The sequence below is a fragment of the Elgaria multicarinata genome, chromosome 13, assembly GCF_023053635.1.
Source record: "Elgaria multicarinata webbii isolate HBS135686 ecotype San Diego chromosome 13, rElgMul1.1.pri, whole genome shotgun sequence".
NCBI classification, from domain to species: Eukaryota; Metazoa; Chordata; class Lepidosauria; order Squamata; family Anguidae; genus Elgaria; species Elgaria multicarinata.
Genome location: NC_086183.1, coordinates 10,641,070 through 10,658,666, shown reverse-complemented (window position 1 = coordinate 10,658,666; position 17,597 = coordinate 10,641,070). Strand labels below are relative to the sequence as shown.

General features: G+C 45.1%; 1 protein-coding gene across 1 annotated transcript in view; it reads right to left on the bottom strand.

Annotated features, from left to right (window-relative positions):
* Positions 1–17,086, bottom strand: part of EXTL1 (exostosin like glycosyltransferase 1) — a 68,373-nt gene extending 51,287 nt beyond the window's left edge. Inside the window, exon 1 of the mRNA XM_063140703.1 lies at positions 15,360–17,086. Within this exon, the coding sequence (XP_062996773.1) occupies positions 15,360–16,297 (938 nt within the window). The 5' untranslated portion in view covers positions 16,298–17,086. The remainder of the gene's footprint in view (positions 1–15,359) is intronic.
* Between the last annotated feature and the right edge of the window lie 511 nt (positions 17,087–17,597).

Genomic DNA, 17,597 nt, shown 5'->3' with positions numbered 1-17,597 from the left:
GTCTTAAAACCCAGGGACATTTTTATGGGAGAAGGTAGTTTGGTCCCAAGCCATATAGGGGAAGAATCCACACATGTATTAATACCGTTTAAGAAGAGTCCTTTTAACAGTGAATTGAAATGTTTCAAAAGCACCAAAACGCTAATGAAGAGACATACCCTGCTTGGTTTGGTCTGCCACGCCGGCTGCAAAACAGAGGCGTTCGCTCTCTTTTCCCTCCCCCCCTCGGCAAGCCTGGTGCTTCGGATTTTGAATAAATATTCAATTAATTGTTACTGTTTTGAATTTTATCGTTATTATCTTCCTTCGTGGGTCGTTGAAAATGGCTATTCTGAATAATGATTTTTATAGTGTAGGTTAGGGGGCGCTGGGCATGAGTTTGTGGAACCAAGGGGGCAGTGACCTGAAAAAGTTTGGGAACCACTGGTTTAGGTCAACTCGCATGAGCAGGAATGAGCCACGACAAGCTTGGGTTTGCACACTCCCCCCACCGCCGCTCTCCTCCTTTGGTTAACTGCACCCCTGTTCAGACGACACACTAAGCCATGGTGATTAAGCATTTGGAGCTAAACATTATGGCTTAGCTCATTGTGTGAACCATGACTTAGCGTGTCGTGTGAACCATTCCTAACCTTGGGGGCTACATAACCATGGTTTAAACATGATCACTAACCACTTGCTGCAAAAGGGTTAGTGGCCTAACCATGACTTAGCGTGTTGTCTGAACAGGCCCAGTAGCTTGCTCTGTCCTTCAGACTCAGAACTGTGGTTAACCTGAACTATGGTTAGCTTAAACAAGCCAGGTTCAGAAAACATAGTTTGAAGTTGCCTTGTTTTAAAGTTTAAACCAGGGTTGTACAAGCTCAGGCCTGGGGGGTCAAATCCTCCCCTCCAAGGTTCTCTGGGTTGCCACGCCCCTTTCCTCTGGCCCCACCCCCTTCCCCAAACCATGGATCGTTTGATGGTTTCCTGGATTTTGTGCAGCGCTTCCCCACCCCCATTCTAAAACGTTGAAATGCCTCTAAGGGTTAGTTACGGACAGTAAGAGCTTTCAGGCAAAATATGCTGGTATTCTTGGCCCAGTTACCTTTGCCTTTAGCCCAACACTGGAATGCGAGCCATGGAAGATTTTCCAAAATGGAGTTCAGCCCTCCAGCTGAAAGTGGTTCTACACAGTGTAGTAGTTGCTAATAACGCAAACTCTGGCATCAGATAAACCAGTAAACACATGTTAATACCTGCAAACCCAGAGAGAGCACCGCACCTGGCATGAACTAGCTGTACACTGTGTTCATCATCGAAGGCCTTACTCCAGGTACCTTCTCCAAGCAAGGCTAGGAAGATGGCAAGAAGGGAGAGGACCTTCTCAGTGGTGTCCCCCCAAGCACAATTCTGAAATGATCTCTCCAACGAGGGCCGTCTCGCACCAACATTGTTATCTTTTTCACGCCAGGTTAAGACCTTCTGCCAAGCATTAGGCAGCATACGATGAGCTTTTAATCAGCTTCCTGGATTTTTCTTATTGTTGAATGTTTTAAAATGTTTAGATATATGGGTGTCTTGTGTGCACAGTCTGTTTATATGCTCATAGGTAAATAGTTTTTTTGTAGTATGTGTATTTTAAAGGTTTTTAGTCTTTGTAAACCACCCAGAGAGCTTCAGCTATTGGGCTGTATAGAAATGTAAAAAATTAAATAGATATACCATAGTGTGATAAAAAAAAAGCCTTTATCCTGATTCATGCCTCTGGCGATAGAATTAAACCTTGAATGAATGAAACAGCAGCGGCCTCTCTACCATACATAATGCATCTGTTAAGGTGCCACGAGACCCTTTATTGTTTTTCCTTCACATTAAGCCCGGCTTTCTCAACCGGGTACCTCCAGGACTACAACTCCCATCATTCCACATCCACTAGGTTGGAGAAGGCTCTTGATACCATGCACACACTCAGCTGTCCCTCACACATCAACTCGTCTTCATTCGCACAAACATGTACACACGCCTCCCTCCGGCTACACAGACTGAGGGAAATCGCTTTCTTGGCTTTGTTTGTTAAAGAACACACCATTTATATTTAATTCTCAGAACGACAATTACCGAGCGAGCGGCTTGGTAGATACGACAGGGCAAGGACCCGTTTCATAATACATGAGGCGGCAAGCTGTCTCTGCGCTGCTTCTCCCAGTGCCTCCGTCACGCGAAGGGAATAAAAAACCCTTCACTCCAGCCTTGCCTTTAATTAATTCCTGGGAGTACGAGGGAGCCCAAAATAGGTACAGGGAGATGTGGTTAGCATCCTCTGGGGAACAGGCACAGCCTGCCAGAGGGCAGGGGGGAGGTTAAGACAACCCCCACCGCCTCTCTCCCCCCTCAGGGGCATCCGCTTGGGGGGATAGGGCAGGGCTGGGGGGTGAGAGCATTTTGTATCTCTTCCCCGGGGCTTCTGACAGGATCGTCGGGGCCTGGAATTCAATTTGTATTCAAAATGACAGCGTCTTCGGTCACATGACAGGCCTGAGGCCTAGCCCCAGAAGCCTGGCTCCAGCCCTAAGAGATTCGTCTGATACATTATTTTTATTATATGGTTGTTTTTTAGGGTTTCAAGTTCTGTGAAGCGCCCAGAGGTTGTTGGGCAGTATAGATATGGAATAATTAAATAATAATAATCCTCCCCCCATGAGATGAAGCTCCCAAGACCTTTTGCTGCTTGAGGCAAAAGACAAGATGGCGCTCCCTCCCAATCCATGTACAAAAGCCAACTGGACTGGCAAGTGGATCTGCCCTCAACACTGATAATGGGACAATATCCTCCACTGTGCCTGAAGGCTGCAGACTAACTTAGGGGGCTCAGAGCAGGCCCCATGACCCACAGTTTTCTCCTCCAACCCCTTGCTGCTGCCTCCCAGCATTTGTTGCTTGAGGTGACTGCTTCACTCTGGCTAATGGTAGAGCCAGCCCCGAGTTCTAGTTTACTGAGAGAAATTCCTCTCTGTCAACTTTATCTACACCAGCCTTCCCCAATCTGGTGTCCCTCAGAGGTGTTTGGACTACAACTCCTAGCCAGCATGCCATGGGAGCTGTAGTTTAATATGTCTGAGGGATACCAGGTTGGGGAAGGCTGATCTACACCATGTAGAATTTTGTAAACCCCTCAGCTACATTTTTCCTAAACTAAAACAAACAAACAAAATAATACCCAGATGTCTGAGCTTTCCTTTTTAGAGATGATGCTTCAGCCTTCACTTGTCTGTACGGCCCAGTTCAGATGGTTATTTAACCCATGTGGGGAAGAAGGGAATTGTGCCCCTCCAGGTGTTGTTGGGATCCAACTAAAAAGAATCAGCTCTGGCCAGCACGGCCAATGGTCAGGGTTGATGGGGACTGAAGCCAGCACGGCCTAGGACACACCTGTGGTTTAGATGATTGGGAATAAGCTACACTGAAGTTCAGGCTAGCTACTCCCTTCTTCCCTTGTCCTCCTTCACACATGAGAGAACGAGAGTGAAAGCATCATGTTCCAGTTTAGAAGAGCCTTCCCCCAACTTGATGCCCTCCAGATGTTTTGAAGTTCAACTCCCATCAGCCCCAGCCATTATAGCCAATGGTCCGAAATGCTGGGAGTTGTACATCCCCAACACATCTGTGGGGCGGCAGGTTGAGAAAGACTGCTGTAGAACAATTCACAGTTCCACATTATACATGAAATCAGGGACTTATGGTTTGTTCTAACAAACTAGGAAGTCAAAGTTAGTTAACAAACCAAGATATCAAACCACTGTTTGGTTTCGGTTTGTTTTAACTAAGCTGCTGCTAAAGGGCACAGGCCATTTCTTCTGCCCAGCTGGCAAAATATAAAACATCTTCCATTTGACAAAACGCTGGAAGGTGTACTTTGTTTTCATCTAGTCCTCCTCACACACAATGCCGCCTGGTTGCAGCCTTCTCGTGACACAGCGGACCATATTCCCAGGCCGGTTGGATCCTCCCAGCTACAAGGTGCTGCCACAAAAGGTCCTTGCTTTTGGTTGCTAAGAAGCCACGGAACCTTGCAAATGCTCTCCAGCCTGCTGCTCAGTCGTGACGTTGCACTGCAGCCCCAGACACCAGAAACAACAAGCAAATGGGATCTTTCACACACACACACACACACACACACACACACACACACACACAGAGAGAGCACAAGATGAATCGGCCTCTCTCTGCTGTTCTGACAGATACATTATCTCATCTGACTGGTTTCACAGTTCACAGAAGACCCGGGAAGTAAAGCTTGCTTTGCAATTAACTGATTGCAGCCTCTCTGAGAGGAAAACCAGCAAGCACGGATGGGTGAAGAAGCAGAGGGCAAAGCGTCTGGAGAACACTCTTAGAAGACAGGGCTAAACAGATGCTTCCCAAACACAAAGGATGGGCAGAGTAACCTCCACTGATTGTGGTCCATGGGGTTTACTCCCAGGTAGGAACAGGGGAGAAACTGGTTCAGTTCACATTTTAATGCAAACTCACCTAATGTCTCATTTTCAAACCGAAACTCAATTACCCTTTGAAATGTGCTCAACTCCGAATTTTGCAATAGAATACTCTAAAATGAAATGTGTAGAAAATTGCACATATTAGGAAAATAACATTAAAAATGCATTATATTAGGAAAATTGCTCCTAACAAAAAGCAAATATTAGGCAAAATGCATGTATTAGGAGAAATGTACACAAAAATGCTCATGCGTTTTCATGCAAAGCTTCTTTATCTCAAGCTCGGGATGGACTGAACTGAAGACTGATAAAATTCTCAAAGTCCAAGTCGAACAACACTTAAGACTGGAAATTTTTGAAAGAAACTGCAATGGACACGTTTCGTCCATCTCTACTACCACTACTAGGTACAGGTTTGTAGACTCAGAGTTCAGGCACATTTAATCAGCCCCCGCATCCTCCTTAAGAAACACATGCAAAAAGGTTAAAGTCTTTCTAGGAACCTAATAGCATGTGATAAATTCCCAGGGCCATCCCAAATCCTATTTCTACCTGAGGCGAAGGACAAGATGGTATCCTCCCCTCTCATTCCATGTAAAGAAAAATCTTATTTTGAGGCCGAAATGCTCTGCTGTACATGAGTGGCTTACTTACTTAAGTACAAACACATGCAACCCTGTATGTAAGCCAATCATGCATAGATCTGCTGTAGCTCTATGCACTGCTATACATGATTAGCTGAACGTGAGTTTGGCCCTCACATTGGTGAGGGGACAGCGTTCTTTGTGGGCAGCAGGCTAGCTTAGGAGACGCAGGGCTTGCTGCCACTTCTCACCTGAGGCAGCCAACTTTGCCTAATGGTAGAGCTGGCCCTTTAAAATTCCAGACAGGAAGCCATAGCAGGCTGCTGCAGCAAACACAAGAAAGAGTGTTGTGACACCTGAAAGACATGGGCCTTAGCTAGACCTAAGGTTTATCCTGGGATTGTCTCGGGGTCATCCCTGTTCATGTAAATGACACACAGGATATCCCGAGAGCAGGCAGGGACGACCCCGGGATAAACCTTAGGTCTAGTTAAGGCCTAAGGGTGCAAAACTTTTTTTCAGTCTAAACTTGTATAGGATTTTGTCCTAAGAGTTTACAGCATGACAGGGCCCATTTTCTCAGCTGTAGACCACATTCATGCATCTGAAAAAGTGGGTTCCAGTCCACAAACGCTTTCACTGCAATAACCTGACACAAAACTCAGTGTTGCACATAGTGTGCAATGTACCATTCTTCTTTCAGAGAACTCTCTTGAGACCACCCACCTACCCACCACATTTTAATAATCTCCTTTGCCTGATTATTCATGCAATCCTCTTTTCTCCTCACACTCCATTATTTAATCTTCCAGTACCTCCCAATAATACTAAGTGCTGCCAACTGGCTCTAATGCTGCTTGTCCTTCCTCACTAACGGTAGGGCTGGCCCTGTCTTGTGTTCCCCGCAACCCCGTCGTTGCTTCCAGAACTCGGTGAACTTTCTGGCTTGGCTCGTACATTCCGGTGCTCCCCTCCCTTTGAGTGGGAAGGGGATATAAATCGGGCAATTGTGCATAAAGGCTTCTGTGTACACTGTACAGCACCCACTTTACACACGACTTAGCCCCCATCTTGACGGTGGTGCTTTGGCGCCTTACCGGCATCTGCACAGGAAGGAACGCAAGGGCGAACTTTCCCCACAGCGCTGAGGGGAAAAGGAATGAGGCAACCAGGAGAGGGCCGCTGGCCGGCCAAACCACCTCTCCTCCCTCTGATCTTTCTCTGGCTACCCGTTCCTTCCCCCCTTTTTTATTTTTATTACCTGCATCTGCGCAGTTACACAGATACAGATAGTAACAATTTTAAAAGGGGGGGAAGGAACGGGCCCTGTTCCTCTCCTCCACACACACCCATTTTTTATTTTTAAAGAAGCATGGGGCCTGTTCCTCTCCTCCTCCCCCCCCCATTTTTTTTATTTATCGTTTTCCATGGGCACAGGGCTCTCCTGAGCTCCGCCCCCTTCCCTGTCCAGCCCATGGCCACCAATCAGGGGGCGCCATGGGTTGTGACAAGTCTCCACTGCCCAAAAAGTCAGGGTAAGTGCCCGACTTTTTTCCAGCAGTTTCTGGGGGTTTTGCCCCCGGATGGCTTCACAATGGCGGCTGCGTCATGTAGATGATGTGCCACTACTATGAAGCCATCCAGGGGCAAATCCTTCGTGTAGATGTGCCCTTGATGTGTGCGGTGGACTGGGAAGAAGGCAATCCTGTTTTACCACCAATGGGCAGTGCTTCCTAGTGAGTATATAGGCTGAAACTCTGACTTGATGCCAATGCTTTTGCCTTTGGTTACTCAGAAGGCCTCAGGCCTCATAGCGTAGCGATACCTGGCTCTGTTGCTCTGTTGTGACATTGTAAATTGTGCTCCGGGTTCTTCTGACACAGGCCAAAGTGACACATTTCTCTGATGGCCTGACACACATTTCTCATCCTGCTGGGTTCACAGTAAACTCTGGGCAAGGGCCAACATTCATCTGGTGGTGTGAAGTTTAAAGCATGCAAATATTTGGAAATGCAAAGGGCGGAAAGGCCGGGACAAAAAAATCAGGACTACATCGTAACATTGGATATCGAATGCACAGGTTAGGTTGGCTTTCCCATAGAATCCACGGAGGCGAGTTTTCTTGCAAAATCCAGGGAGCTGGTCACAGCGTTAGGCTTAAAACATCTGGGAAGTAGACTCAATATTGTCAGAGGGGACATTCTGCTCTGCTGTGCCAAGTAAAAAGGTGACCCTCTGTCATAAGTTCTTGTAAAGCGGGCGTGCCTGGGGTTCCAGTCCAGCGCTCTGGGGTTCCCCACTTAGCCATTCATCTTTTTTCTCACTCCACCCCGATTCTCCCAGCCAATAGAGGCTGGTGGTTCCGATGTCAGTGGGGCGGCGATTCCGCTCTGGGTTTCAGACAGACCTCTAAAGGAGCTCTCCAAAATACTTTTCCACCTTGGACAGCTCCTTTAGAGTTCTGACTGGTCCTGGCTGAAACACGGAACGGATTCACCACACCAGTGACACCTGAGACACCAGCCTCCACCGCCCCCCAACCAAGAATTATTTGGTTATTTCCTGACATTTTTTCCTCATTCTAAACAATTGAAATTCCCCCTCTCCTAAGTTACTGGCAGTAAGAGCTTTAAGCTAAAATATAACTATATTTTTAATACTTTGGCCATGCCCCTCTTGCTTTGACCCCCACACACCACTGGAATACCCTACCCCCTACCCCCGCAAGAGCTTATTAGGCTAAAAGAGGTCCACTACCTCTGCCTCAATTCTAATAACTGGCCCATCATTTTAGTCTTTACAGAACTCATGTACCTAATAAAGCTACTGGACTTTGCGGCAGAAAATGATTTTTTAGGGCTGCTACCTCAGGCTGCAATCCCGTACATACATTCTATTTAGATTATAACCATAGTTTCAAAACCTACACCTATACCTATAAATTAGCATCCACAAATTTTACGCAAATCTGTGTCCCCTTGTTTGGCGATGCACAACTGGTCACCCTACCCAAGCCTTTGAGGAGAGTGCCTTCTCAGTGGTGGCACCGCAGTTGAGGAATGTTCTCTCCAAGGAAGCTTGCTTGCCCAGTGCCTATTTTGTTATGGTGTTGATGCTGAGTTTTACTGTCTTATTAGTTGTTTATTATTTCTTTGAGTTAAAAATGTATTTATGTCTACTGAAATTTACTGTAAACCACCCTGGGAATTTTATTTAAACACAGGAAATAAATCCCTTAAAAGGGGTGGGTGGGTGCGGTTCCAAGCTTTTTGGGCTGATAGGCACATTTGGAATTGAGAGGGTTGTGGGCACTCTCGCAAAATGGTTGCTGTGGTCATGGATTGCCCATTCACAAAATGATTGTGGCCAGTCACAAAACACACATTTCCCAAAAGAAAGAAAAAACAATGAGATTAAAAGAAAAGTAACTTGCCCATGATGAACCCAAGTACAAGGCAGAGTACAAAGATACCTGCACTAGCCTGCCCTGTGCTGGCTGCTGAAATGGAGCATTACAAGGAAAAAGCAGGGTTGTACTTTTCTTGTACTTCTAATAAGTGGGCAACAGGGGATAGCAATGGGGCAATCAATGGAGGAATGGGGGACTTAACCCTTCCTTGTCTACCAATTTTCTTCTGCAAATACTACTCCCAGGATATTCTTGGGTTGTTTTCTGCAGCAGAACCCAAAACAAGAAGTAAGCACAACTAAGGGGGGAAATGCCAGGTACTGGGGGGGGGGGGTGTTGGTTGATTGGTTGCAGAGGACACTGAGAGTGTGAAAAGGTTAAGCACCCTTTCCTCCCTCCCACTAATTATCTCCTGTAAGTGACCACCCTGCATTTGCACTCAGCAAGCTAAGATCTAGCTCCACCTTTAGTAAACGGACTATAACAGTTTGCGAAGGACGTGTCATAGGACGTGCACACTAGATCTGATTGCACTGATCAGGGACAACTCAGAAACATGCTCAGCAGCATTTATTACCTGAGTAGGTGCTCATAGCAAGGGTGGTGGTAGAAAAGAAGCAGTGTGGATTTCGTGTCCAGGCTTGCACATTTATATACTGATACACGGTAAGATTAAGTCTCTCTCTCCCTGTTCTGACATTTAATGCTGCAGGAGAGGGCTAAATACTGAAGAATTTCTCTCTCGCTCTCTCTTTCTCTGGCCCTGTTCACATGTTCACAACAAGGCCATGGTGGTTTGTTGTGAGCCATGGTGCAATTTTCATACGGCTTGTCTTGACGAAGGGTCTGCCCCGGGGTGGATTCGGAGTGGCGGCAGGTCATCTAGCAAGGGGGACAGGTGCAGGTGGAGGAAACATCAGGGCCTGCTCCAACTGGACTCCCCTTTTTCAGGAGCAGGACAATCCCATCAGCCCTGTTGAATTTCGTGAAACAGAACATTTTCTATAAGCATGCAAAGTTGCAAAACATGAACATTTCAAAAAGTGTCCACAATTTTGGCCACCGCTGTACATCTGGAACAGGCCATTATCTCTTCAAACACAAATATAGATGACATCACAGCATTACTGAATCCAGAAGCTGCAACTAGCGCCAAAGGGCACCTGAAATCCCCAAGCCTCTGCTTTTCAAATCTATGTCACCTGCCCCGCTTCATAAAATTCTATGTTGAACTGTTATACTACTCATAGAAAACAACCTTAAAACTACATACACCAACATTCCCAGAGGCACTGGTGGACAAAAGTGGGTTAACCATGCATCCAGATTTCAAACACTACCTAAAGTTACACTGCTGGGTTTGAAATACAAATGGCCAGTTCACACACACACACACACACACACACACACACACACACACACACACACCTGTGCTTGATTTGAAGGTGTGAATGAGCTGCCAGAGATCGAGCACCACAGACAGAAGTTTCATATCCCTTGTGTATCAGCAGGAGGCTGTTCACACATCTGGCTAAGAGTCACCGAGTGTTGAGCAATGACAGAGGTGTACATGCATGTGTGAACCAGCCCCGAAGGGTTGACTTCAGCTCAAGCTTGAATCTCATCAGCTGTTGACCACTGAACAACCACAATGAAAGCATGATTCATCCCAGCTGGAATTCTGGTGAAAAACGAATTTCATCCCAGAAAAACAGAAGCAGGTTAAGCTAGATTATTAATGACAAGCTGCTTGGGAATGCCTGAATTCCTAGGCGCTTTTTCCATCAAGAAAACTGCGTAGTGATGTGAAAGAGGAAAGGGCGATCAAAGAAATTATTACCCATCTGTTATGTTCTCCGAAACCAGAAATCGTGTTCTATAACAGCACAAGCCTGCTGCTTTGAACGGACTTAAAAGGTCAGAAAACAACAAAAAACAATCCAGATCATTCATCCCAACTTTGGGCATTCAAACTCCTTTTTTTTCTGGATCATCATATATCCTGTGGCGAGATTTTGTTCTGCGTAATGATATTTTTATGCTTCACTTGCTCCAAGTCTTACAGATTTGGGGAGGGCGGGGGGACAAACCTTAATAAAGAAATATTCTTCCCCTGTTTAGCCCTGCTTCCATTTCCCCTTCCTCTTTGGTCTCCCGTAGGCTAAGAAATTATTTTAAAAAATAATAAATATATTGTTTTCTAAATTGGAAGCCCTTTGAGGCAGGGACCTTTCCTCTACTTCTTTGTAAAGCTCCATACACATGCTCGGATCATCCTCATCACCTATTATTATTATTATTATTATTATTTATTTATATAGCACCATCAATGTACATGGTGCTGTACAGAGTAAAACAGTAAATAGCAAGACCCTGCCGCATAGGCTTACAATCTAATAAAATCATAGTAAAACAATAAGGAGGGGAAGAGAATGCCAACAGGCACAGGGTAGGGTAAGCAGGCACAGGGTAGGGAAAAACTAACAGTAGAAAGTAACAGTAGAAGTCTGCACAACATCAAGTTTTAAAAGCTTTAGGAAAAAGAAAAGTTTTTAGTTGAGCTTTAAAAGCTGTGGTTGAACTTGTAGTTCTCAAATGTTCTGGAAGAGTGTTCCAGGCGTAAGGGGCAAGGGGCATCTATTCCTCACTCACCTTACCAAGCAGTTAACGGGCAGAATTTTAATAAGTTTGAATGGAAACGTATTCTCGTCTCCTGATGCTCAATGGAACAGGGGAAACTGCACATATAGGACCCCATTTACACATGTGGTCTCCATCCAGGTGGGATGTACAGATAATGTACTTGCTTCAGCATGCATAGAGCTCCTGAAGTCAGGGCATGTTTAGTAAGTAGGTAAGCACCTGTCTCCACTGAAGTACAGCTCTGCTTTCTAGCTACTATGTCATTACAACACACACACACACACACACACACACTTATGTTTATTGCATATTGAAGGCCAGAACATCATAAAATAGCAGAAGAAGAAAGACAAAAAGGATTGATACATAATAACGCATATGTCTTCCAGTTTCCAAATGCTTCCTTGTCTGGTCACAGGGATTCAATTCCTACTTGCCACAGGCAAGCAGCTACTGACAAGATTGCCTTATCTTAGGGTGACCATATGAAAAGGAGGACAGGGCTCCTGTATCTTTAACAGTTGAATTGAAAAGGACGTTCCAGCAGGTGTCACTTGTATATATGGGGAACCTGGGGAAATTTCATCTTCATCACAACAGTTAAAGCTGCAGGTGTCCTGCCTTTTTTTGTATCTGGTGACTCTAGTATAGCTCCTGCAGCTTTCACTGTTGTGATAAAGAGGGAATTTCACCAGGTTCTCCATATATACAAATGACACCAGCTGAAATTCCTTTTTCAATACAACTGTTAAAGATACAGGAGCCCTGTCCTCCTTTTCATATGGTCACCCTACCTTATCTTATCTAACATGGAATATCCAACAACAAACCATAGTCAATTGTTAGGTTTACTTGGGGTTGTTTAACACACACACACCAAAACAACAACAACTAGGTTTCCTGGGTTCGGACATCACGATAATAACCCAGGTTTGTTGTTCCTGGGTTGTCGATCAAAAGTGAAAGCAATGAGCGGGGGGAGGCAGGGAGCTTGCTCTCTCTCACTTGGCCATGGCCAATTCCATGTAAAACAACCCAGGAATTGCTGTTATGTGCGAATCCAGTCGCACTAAGAAGAACAGTGACACTGTATTTAAGGGTATCCATGGCAAAAGGTTATAAAATATTATTAGAAAAACCAGACCATTTAAAGCACCCTTCCCCAATCTGGGCCCCTCGTAATGGTTTGGACTACATTAGCCATGCTAGCTGGAGCTGATGGGAGTTGGAGTCCAATGCATAAGACTACAGTCTTATATGCAAAGGAACTTATATGGTCATGTACTTCAAGTGGCAGGTAGAAATTCAAAGATGCCAATTGAGTATCTGGTCAAGAGGGCAAGGTTCCTGCAGCTTTAACTGTTGTGATGAAGAAGGAATTCCACCAGGTGCTGCATGCATACAAATGGCACCTGCTGAAATTCCCTTTCCTAAACAACTGTTAAAGATACAGGAGCCCTGTCCTCCTTTTCATATGGTCACTTTATGTGTAGAGGGGGGATCAGAAGTGCCTTGCAGAGCCCAACAAAACCTCCACCCACACGGTATGCACAGAGTAGGGTGACCATATGAAAAAGAGGACAGGGCTCCGGTATCTTTAACAGTTGTATTGAAAAAGACATTTCAGCAGGTGTCATTTGTATATATGGGGAATCTGGTGAAATTTCCTCTTCATCACACCAATTAAAGCTGCAGGTGCCTTGCCCTCTTTTAAATCTGGTCACTCTAGTATAGCTCCTGCAGCTTTAACTGTGGTGATGAAGAGGGAATTTCACCAGGTTCTCCATATATACAAATGACACCTGCTGAAATTCCCTTTTCTATGCAACTGTTAAAGATACAGGAGCCCTGTCCTCCTTTTCATATGGTCACCCTAGCACAGAGGCCCTGACAATGCACAGGGTCTGATCAACACAGAGAAGTTAGTGGTAGGGGCAGAAGGTGTGACTCTAATCCCCGCTCCATACATGGATTGCACCCACTTTAAGATAGCCTACATAGGGTTGCATTCTGTCTGTTTCATTATAAATAAATAACCCATTCTCTCAGTAGACTAATTATTTTGATATACTTTTTATGGGATTTACCATATTGTACTTCTAATTTATAGAAAGTTTTTTTTCATTTTGTCTTCTTTTTTGGTCTGAGACCCTATTTGAAAATTTATCTTGTTACACTAGAACCCTTGTAAATAAGCAAAGAGTTTTTTCTAGTCATGTTCTAAACAACAGCAGTTAACATCAGAGATGGGCCATGAATACAGGTTAGTTACAAGACTTTTTTTTTTAAGTAGTTATGGTCTTGCAGACCTCCTTATGATTAGGCATGTAGTAAATTATCTATTAACCCAGCCCAAATATTATTAAAACAAATGACCTGGACCAGGGATGCAACAACCCAGCCAAAGGTGCATCCTGATCCTATGTATGTTTACTCAGAAGTAATTCTTACCAAGTTTAATGAGTTTTGCTCTCTAAGTATTGCATTACAGATTTAGGCTGGAGACCTAAAAAGTAACACTAGGAGTAACCTCATTGAACGCAATGGGACTTACCTGTAAGAAATCATGCATAAGATTACACTGTCAAGTCAAGTACTCCCTAAACTTTCTTGTAAGTTTCTCATCCACATTCTTAGCTTGTTCTCACAACACCAGTAAGGTAGCAATCCTGTTCGCGCTTACTTAGGAGCAAGTCCAGCTGAAGACTGTGAGGTTTACTTCTGAGGAAGCATGCATAGGACTGGGCTGAGACTTATAACTGCTTTATATGATCTAGATCAAAGGATGTGTTTCGTGCCCCAAGGCTCTTGCTAGAATACTGAGAAAGTGACTACACAATTTTAAATTGTTTTAAGTTAAAAGCATGGTTCTAGGCTCTCAGTGGTTGAAAACACAAAGCTGAAAATAAGGGTGACAATAAGCACTAGAGACTTCCAAGCAGGGGAGCAGGTAGACAGAAGCCCAACTGCATTTCAAATCTTGATAAAAGCTTTTTGAACAATTGACTCAAGGGGATCAATAACGCCAAAATTAGGATAAATTTGATATCGCAGATGAAGCATTAGACATCTCTCGGGCTTGGCGATTTATAGCTTTCTGAAAATGTTATGCAAAGGGTGCTAATTTATATAAAACCAAAATATATCGATTAGCTAAAAAATGTCAGACCAACTGCTGCCTTCAGTGTTGAACCTGAAGCACTGTGTAAGGCACATGTTTCTTTGATTAGAGTCAATCAGTATTGCAAATGCTCTGAGCAAGCTTGAGGGTCACACAGAACTCTTTTGCATTCTTAGCTGTTCAGAAATGAAAGAAAGAAGGACAGAAAAGGGAAGTAGCTAATGATCACTAAGCCATCTCCACTGCCCTGCAGGCCAAGATACTGCAAGAGACAATACAGTTTGCGTATGCCCTGTAACGTCTGCAAAATATTGCAGATGTTGCCTGTTTGCATGCTAAAATGAGGAGGTAGCAAGGCTCAAATATGGGTGGGGTGGGGTGGGGTGGGGTGGGAACCCTCTCCAATACAGAGGCCACTACTCCTAATCCTAGGAAGATGGTTGCTGGCTGCAGAGCCTCAATATTTAAAAGAAAACACTCTACACATGTTTAGAGACATTCTCCCTTTGATTATCATTTCCACACATTTTAGAGCTGAGCACAGGTAATTAAAAAGGTTCTAGGGACAAATCAAAGCAAGCAATGGCTGTATTTAAGCCCCAGATGCCTTGGTAAACAACCCACTGAGATTCATAAAGGGTTATGCTGACACATGACTAAACGCTGCATGTGTGTGTGTCAAACTACAGAACTCAGCAACACACCTTTCAAGATACCCCTGCTTTTGGTTGCAGAAATTCTACAATACTTGCATTTTTATTTGCTGATCCCTCTGTTTTCCTCCCTGGGCGAGCATCTCCGCCTCAGCATCACAGAAACAAATTACAGCCAGCAACAGGGGTCGCCCAAAACATTTCAGTGCCTGAGGTGGAAAATAAAATTTGCACCCCACACACATGCAACGCCGGGCATGTCCGATTGGGAAATTCTTTTGCGCAAGCTTCGTTGAAACGGGTGCCTTCATTCCAATGGGACTTCTGAAAAAATTTCCCCTTGGAAATTCCTTGGGGGTCATCTCTACTTGCCTCCCACCCCTGCTTGCTTGTGAATGGTACCCAAAACCTACCACCTGAGGCTGCCACCTCACCTTGGCAGTCTTTGGATAGAAAAAGCCTCTCACTTACTTTTCGTAGTCTGAATTATCCTTGTCGCATCTTTTGTCCTTGTGCTTCTCCCAGTCTTTGCCATGTCTACATGTGGTAAGGGAAATGATATCTTTGCCGTTGTGGATATGGTGGAGTGCATTCCTGGTGTCCGAACCAATGCCCGTCAGGTACCTTTTCCCTTTAAAAACCAAGAGGTACTTTTTCTTAGGCGGGATGGTGCTCTTATGCAGCCACCCTCTCTCCCCACCTTTCTGGGGATGGTCCTTGGAAAACAAAGGGATGGAGATATCAAAACCGGGCCGGAAGTTCTCCACATAAAAGCTGGCCTTGGCTAGGATTGCCTGGCCAATGTCAAAGCCCAAATCTTCCGTGTAATTAGGCCACGTGCCAGAATAAAGGTTAAATATGAGATGGTTTCGGCCATCGTTCCACAGAGGGAAATCTTGGATTTTTTCATTGATGTTGTGGACATACTGAACGGAGAGATGGTCTCTATCTAAAGTGTCAATGTTTAGGACAAACAGGCAGGCCTCTTCGGGATTGGAGGTGTAATACCGCGAGCCTTCAATGGATGTGATGATTTTGAGGTAACTCTCTGATACAGGGTCCCCTCTTTCCAAGGGGTAGACAAAGACTTTGAAGCCATGCTCCCTGCACCGGGAAAAGTCAAAGCAAGTCTCCATACGGCACCGGCTGTTCTTGTAAATACTCTGCCTCAACTCTCGCCGGGCTTTGGGCGGTTGCTTGTCGGCGTCTCCATCGTCTCCCTGGAGCTCTTCAGGATCTGCAAAGCTCTTCAGGAGAAAACCATCCGCCCAGTGGGGCCAGATCTTCAGCACTCCGGCTTTCTTGCCGGAGAACAAGGCCAAGCGTCTGATTTGGTCTCCTCCAAATAAGAAGATCAAAAGCCAAGTGGCAAAGAAAGTCATGAAAAAGTATTTTTTCCTGGCCTGCATAGGGTCACACAGAACCCTCCCAACCCCTTATTTGAAAAAGGAGGCCAGCTTGGTCAGTAGGTAGATCCAGAAAGGGAAAACATTCAGGCAAGCTCAAGTGACAGTATGAAGCCCCCTGCAGAAAGGTAGGAGCCCAAGTCTCAAGAACTAGAGAAGGGTGGCAATCATTCTGAGGATAATAGCATCTTGTAGAGAGCCTGGGAAGACTGCATCAACTTTCCAAATCCTTTCCCCATCTTACGATGGAGGCACACACCCCAGTTTTGACAGCCGCTCCTCTTCTGAAAGTTCTGCTTTTCCTGCTGCCAGTTTTGACTTCCAATGTCTTCTTCTACTCAACTTTTCTACTGTATGCAGCCTTCAACATCTTGATGCCGTCTGAGCTTGCCGCACCCGGTTCTCTACAACACAATGTTTACTTCAACCTGTGTCACCACCCTGAGCTGTTATTATTATTTATTATTATTAATTATTATTATTATTTTCCCTGAAACTTCCTGGTGAGTTCCCCCTCCTTCTTTTCAATCCTCAAAGACTCTGTTCTATTTTTCCTCCCCTTTCGTTGAAAAAACAACAAAAGTGGCTATGTTGTTTCATTTGATCAACTCTCTAGCCCAGTTTGCGGTTGGGTTTTAGTTTGCTTCTCTTTTGTTCTAAGTTCTGGTGTCAGGTTCGGCCGGGCGCTGCCCCGGTTTCCTTGTCACGCCCCTCTGGGGAGTTCACACTGTCCCACACTCAACAGATGATGGTCTCTCTAAGACTGGATGCTTTGCTCGCTGGGGGGCCTGCCTCTCGCCCACTGTGGCCAGGTTTGAATCAGAACCTTTACCTTGAAAGAAATCAAAGAGACGGGCCAAGGTTTCTTCTGCCATTGAACAAACCATTGGGAGAGAATTCAGAAGAAGACCACAGCCCAGCAGCGACCTGGGGGGGGGGGTATCCCTTTTCCCTCCGTTTCCTCCGTTGTTTCTCAGGTGCCTTGCCAATCAAACATCTTTTCCGGCGCAAAAAGGAGAGCCCTTTACCAGTATCTTTGACCACTGGTGATCAAGGACCCCACTTCCCCCGCTCTTTTGCTCAATTATTATTACTGATTATTGTAGTTGCTCAGAAATTACACCAAGCTTACATTCTCAGCCTCATTACGGAAGCCTTTTGAAGGTCCTTTAAGACTAAGCTGCGGTTTGATAAATTAATCTCCTGCTCTTTCCCTTGATCTCCTGTAGTTAGTTTCTCTCACCGCCCTTTCTCTCCGATTGAAGTTATTTCTAACCCTGCGTTGCTTTTTGCTAGTTTTTGC